At 39.2% G+C, this 6,000-nt stretch overlaps 1 protein-coding gene across 2 annotated transcripts in view; it reads left to right on the forward strand.

Annotated features, from left to right (window-relative positions):
* itgb3bp (integrin subunit beta 3 binding protein) overlaps positions 1–3,678 on the forward strand; it is a 29,622-nt gene extending 25,944 nt beyond the window's left edge. Inside the window, exons 6-9 of one of the 2 annotated variants that reach the window (XM_087990691.1) lie at positions 506–575; positions 1,008–1,086; positions 2,306–2,399; positions 3,420–3,672. In XM_087990691.1, coding sequence (XP_087846817.1) covers positions 506–575; positions 1,008–1,086; positions 2,306–2,399; positions 3,420–3,457 — 281 coding nt within the window. In that variant the 3' untranslated portion in view covers positions 3,458–3,672. Of the gene's footprint in view, positions 1–505; positions 576–1,007; positions 1,087–2,305; positions 2,400–3,027 lie in introns of both variants that reach the window. The other variant, XM_087990692.1, reaches the window with a different exon arrangement.
* The last annotated feature ends 2,322 nt before the right edge of the window (positions 3,679–6,000 follow it).

The raw sequence follows: 6,000 nt of genomic DNA on the forward strand, positions 1-6,000 counted from the left end.
CACATCTTTGGATTGTGGCACCCAGAGGAAACCCACGCGGACATGAGCAGAACATGCAAACTCCACAAACAACATGCCAGTCATCTGAGACTGAAATTGAACCTAGGTCCCTGGTGCTGTGAGGCAGCAGTGCTAGCCACAGTGACATCCCTAAATTCACAACCTTGGCCGGTGTGTGAATTTAACTCTCATTATTGGCATTAGAAACTAGCTGTCCCGCCAACTGGGCGAACTGACCCCTAACCTCCATGTAATATCGATACAAATAGCAATTTCTTCATGACATCAGCTGTAGAGTCTTGCTGATTTAGAGTCAGGTGCTTCCTCGTGGGAAGAGTAAGAAAGCTGATTTAGGAAGTCTTGTTTAAAAACAGCTTTCGTCAAGGACAGATTTCAGACCATTTTCCCACCTATCCTCAGCAGCAGGAAGTGCATGATAAGGCATTTGGGAAAACATTGTTTGTAAGGTCAGAATCAAATATAGTTGTTTTCTGTTGTCTTATAGATGTTGCTGAATCAAATGTGGAAAAGTCTAAAACTTCCACAAGAGGGCATCTGTATGCAGCCCAGATAGAGTGAGTTACTGAATCACTGTCAATTCTTGCAATCTATTGAAAAGGGACTACCCTGAATTTTGAAGAAAACTGCTCTACCACTTAAACATTATATATTAAAATTATCTGTATAGGAAGTATTAGATCACCTGCGATATTGCTCACAATGAGTTAAGGAAGACGTTGAATGTGGTGTTTACGGCAAATGTGCACTGTGTGTACGACTTTCGATATGATCTATCTAAATCATGAGTAAGATACAGAAAGGAAGTCACTTGGCATATTTGATTACTATTATTGCTGTCAGCTCTAATCCCACATCCCTGCCCTTCCATGTATCTATATTTTTGCTGTTCAAATTCTGATCTCATATCCTTTTCATTGATGAAGAATTAATGTGTGCAAATTACCAAGTTCTGAAATTTGTGATGTAATTTGAGTCTTTTGATTTAGGCTAAATGCTTTGAGGTCAAAAGTGGAGAAGTCTGTCTTGGTTATCAAAGCAACCAGGGAGAAGTTGAGTGCTCTGCAGGTCAGTCTAGATGTTTTGATAAAAGTCTATTATTTAAATATAGATAGCAGGAAGACCACTTTCACTCCACTTCACTTCATTGCTGAAGACATAGTTGATCTTCGGGTGTTGGTGGCAGCATCGAGTGCCTCAGTCAAGTGACTATTCTTCATTTCTGGGTTTAGCCAGCACCCATCCTATCCCTGGAGTCAATACCCAAGCCTTAAAGCATGGTCTTGCTGCTGGGCCATTTGTTCACAACCAAATTATATTTTGCACCAAATACAACCTAGAATACAACTTTCCCTACAATGTGGAAACAGGCCATTTGGCCCAACAAGTCCACACCGACCCTCTGAAGAGTAACCCACCCAGACCCATTCCCTACATTTATCCCCGACTAATGCAGCTAACCAACATATCCCTGAATACTGTGGGCAATTTAGCATGGCCAATTCACCTAACCTGCACATCTTTGTGGAAGGAAACCGGAGCACCCGGATGAAAACAATGCAGACACGTGGAGAATGAGCAAACTCCTCCCCTACGGTCGCCCGAGGCTGCAATCAAACCCGGGTCCCTGGGACTGTGAGACAGCAGTGCTAGCCACTGTGCCATCCTCTCGAGACTAAGATGTCTCCAGTGTGTGCCCTAATTTCTTTATACATTTTTGTTAATGGAATAATATTAAAAAGTATTATCAAGTATTTGTTCATTATATTCCAGTGACTCCTGGAAGTCTCAACTCAGTTGCCAGCATATTTGATTAGATACTCACTTGTACAGTGCCCTGTTACTTTTATAGAGATTATGATTTTTATATCTCCTAGCTAGTGGCTGAGTTATGAAAATGTTGACCTATTTGGTAAAATGCGTCTTGAGGATGTGTTCTGATTTTCCACTGGAAATTCTGCCAGAACCAGTTTTGACCCAACCTTTTGAGATAAAATGGTTTGCAAATTCCTCATTTTTCTTTGACTCACATTCCACATCACTCATGATTATTTTTATTAAGAAATCTGGAATTACGGGTAAGCGTAGGATTAATAAATGTGCCATTTCTGTATTTGGCTCTATCAATTGCCTCTATTAGAGTACTGCCCTAGTCATGATGCCTGAACAGTGCCTCTTAAAGCTGATCATTTATTTTGGAGGAGGAATTCAATTGTATTTTCTTGGCGGGGGTGCACGTGGGAGAGTTCTGTTTGTCATGCAACAAGCTTATGACTTATTATTTCAGGCTTTAGAGGGCAGAAAAGAGTTTGAATATTTCCTTGGTGCCTGTAACAAGTCAGGGGATCTGACTGCTGAGCTCCGAAAAAATAGAGAACTCAGTAAGTATCAGAATTTCAGTTTGCAAGTTTTCCAACATTTCCAATCCCATGCTAACTGTAGAGAGAATTGTATGTTTTTCCGTGTTTTGCAAATTGACCTACACAAATGCAACTCTACAGAGCAGAGCTGTTTTGTGTTGTGACCGAATTGGGAACTAACAGAAAGAAAATTGGCAATTAGCTTTTTGCCTGACCCTGCCAACATTCAAATGCTGCACAGTCTAATTCATGCAGCTATGTTTAGAAGCTCAATAAGTAGTTTTTCTCAATTGTTTTCCAAAATCAGCAATTCATTGTGTAGTTTTTGGATTATTTTGATGCCCGGGTGAGACAACCTGAGTGCAAACTTATCCAGGGATCATAGAACTCACTCTCCTATAAATAACTCCACATTTTTGAGTGGTAAGGCTGCTGAGCAGATGGCGGAGTGCCTGTATTGAGACTAAAGGAAAGAGAATGATTCTATTCCACTCCTAAAACATCCCCAAGTAAAATACCATTCACTAGGCCTAGGAACATGATGTTAATTTAGTGTGTAAATTGAAAGAAAATGCTGGTGTTGGTGAAGTGTATTAAAAATAGTGTTTCCCAAAATGATCTAGTCACTATGTTGACCGGTCTGTTACAGCGGCCTGAGATGAGAACCTGCACTGAATGAACTGTTCCTTGATAGAGGAATGATGATAAAGATATTACAGTTGGTTTCAGACCACCATGAGTCAGGCAAGAAAAATATCAACAGAGTTCCAATTTTTGATTTATCTGTAATATATGGTTTTAGAAAGACTGTACCCATAAATGTTGGATAAGAATGTAATTTGGGTCAATAATGACGGATATCCATGGTATTAATCCTCTGCTTCCCTGTGTTTGACTTGTCTGGCAATGTGTTTGGCCAATTAAGTAATGTTGCTAGTGCTTTTGGAATTGTGGTTCACTACCTTTAACAGATTAGTGGAAGAAAACATTGTAACTTATTTCCAATACAAATTATAATTGTTTATCTTTGTTTTGTTGTAGTGGAAAGAAGAAGCAACCAAGCTGCTAAAGTTCAGTAGAACTGAATATGCAACTCTTCTTAAACTGTTGGCTTTTCATTGTATAAATCAAGGCTACATAGGTGCCTTGATAATTTTCTTTTTTTGGTAGTCTTTCTGTTAAATGTAATACAATAATATAAATTTCAAATATGTTGTCTGAAATTAATTCTTGAAAGAAAATCTTCCATTCTTTTTAATTTCTTTAAAGCAAATATTCAGTGGTCTAATATTAACCTCCTAACTCCCCAAAGCCTGTTCACTATGTATAAGGCACAAATGTAATGTGTGATGGCATATTCTCCATTTGCCTGGATGAGTGCAGCTCCAAAAACACTCAAAGGCTTGACAAAGCAGTCTTCTGGATTGCCATCTCGCTCACTATCTTAAATGTTCACTCTCCCAATCAACACAATGACAGGAATGTAATATGTCCCGTCTACGAGATGCACTAAATCAACTCACCGAGACGACTTCAAAAACAGCTTCCAAACTGCCAGGAAGGACCTGGACGTCGGGTGTGTGAGAACGCCACAACCTGCAAGTTTCCCACCAGATCTCTCACCATCATTACTTGAAAATATGACACCCATTCTTCATGCTGCTAGACCAAAATTCTGGAACTCCTATCGAACAGCACTATGGGGTGTGTCTACAACACATACACTGCAGCAGTTCAAGAAGAAAACTCACTACCACCTTCTCGAGTAAATTAGGGGTAGGCAATAAATATATTTATAAAACAAACTCATTTGCAAAAATCAAATTTTGACTACCCTGAGCACTTTATCATTCCAATTGAAGTGAATCTTATTTTTACCTCAAATGACCACACATACTGGTACTGTTCCATTATGCTGAGAACACTCTGATTGTTTAGTGAAGGTTTAGGCATTGTTTCCACAATTGGGCTGTTTTATGTCGGGGTCATTTACAGCCGATGCTCTGCTAGAGCCACTGGGATCTGGGCCCTATTGCAGCCTTGGTTCAAATATGGATAAATGAGATCAGAATGACTGATTTGACATTTAAGCAGAATGTGTCTGTGTAGCATCAATAAACACTAATAAAATTGAAGTAAATGGGACTAAGAGTCATGCCAAGCACAAATTGTTGTCCAAAGTTACAGATTTTTAAGGGTAGTGTCTCAGTCCCAACCATCTTCAGTAGCTTCATTATAATGTCAGAGTGGAAATGTTTTTTGACAATTACCTACTGTCCAACATTATTCTCAACTCCTCAGATACTGAGGTAACCTGTGCCTGCTTGCAGCAAGACCTGAACAATATTTGGACTTGGGCAGATAAGTAGCAAGTGACATTTGCATCATACAAGTGCCCAAGTAATGAACATCATTAGTAATATATCCTATTGATATTTAACAGCATTATCATTGCTGAATCTACCATCAACACCCAATGTTACCAATGACCAGAAACTTAACTGCACCAAACCATATATATAAAATACATATACTCTGTCTACAAGATCAGGTCAGAAGTTGGGCATTCTGCTGTAAATTCTTCCCAACTCCCCAAAATCCCTCTGCCATCTGCACAGCATGATTAAAGAGAATGTAGAAAAGCAGCTGGGAGGACAGGCATACTTTATCAGCACCCTTGTAGCAGCTATTGGCACCAGCATGGATGGCACGATCATCTGAAACCAACCCCATTGGGCCAACCATTTGCTTAGGATGCCTGAGTTCCAATTACCTAAACAAATCCTCTTCGCCCAGCACATGGAAGGCACTCAGACGAGAAGACAAAGGAAACATTTGAAAGACTCACTTAAGGTTTTCCTCAAGAAATGCAACATAGATGCCAATGCATGTGAGATGTTCTTTCAGAAGAAAGCAAATTGGAGGAAACTTCTTTATGAAGTGACACAATTCGGACAGAATACCCATTGATACGAGAAAATATGGAAAAGGAAGTGGAGATTCCAAGATCAAGGACCAGTTCCACCACCTGGCAACATCTGAAAAATGTGTGGTCAGAGATGCAGCTGTAGAATTAGGCTCCTCAGCCACACAAAGGCCCACAGCCAGTGACGTGGAATTTCCTAGGTGAATAATCATACTTGTTAGCAGTGATTGTTGATGATGATGACATGTGTACCTTTCAGCTGAAGTTATTGGATAATCATGTAGAATGGGGTTTTTTGTTGTCTCATTCTCTCAAAATTCAGTGTCTCAGCAGCAATTGTACTGAATCATTGTTCATCTCATTCTGATAAACTCTACTGCCACTGATGTTTATTTCTGATCAACGTACAGAGTTATTTATTGGCTTGAATGACATCATCAAAAAAAAGGAAATTCTTCTTTTTATTTTATACAGTACAAGCAGCTGAGGAAGGCTAATATAATGTTTGATTGGCAAAGGCAGCATGATTAAGTTTAATTGAAGTAACATTTGTCAGATAAAAATGTAATTTCAGATATTGTCAGTTGTTCAAATAGGTTGGCTGATATAACTGAGAAGCCAGCAGTTAGAAGCTATTTTTCCATTGCTTACTAAAGTATTAACATGGTTAATATTTTGGTTGCTTGACTGCTTCAA

Source organism: Chiloscyllium plagiosum, unplaced genomic scaffold, assembly GCF_037043375.1.
Source record: "Chiloscyllium plagiosum isolate Xiang-an unplaced genomic scaffold, Cpla_swu_hap1 HiC_scaffold_9, whole genome shotgun sequence".
NCBI lineage: Eukaryota > Metazoa > Chordata > Chondrichthyes > Orectolobiformes > Hemiscylliidae > Chiloscyllium > Chiloscyllium plagiosum.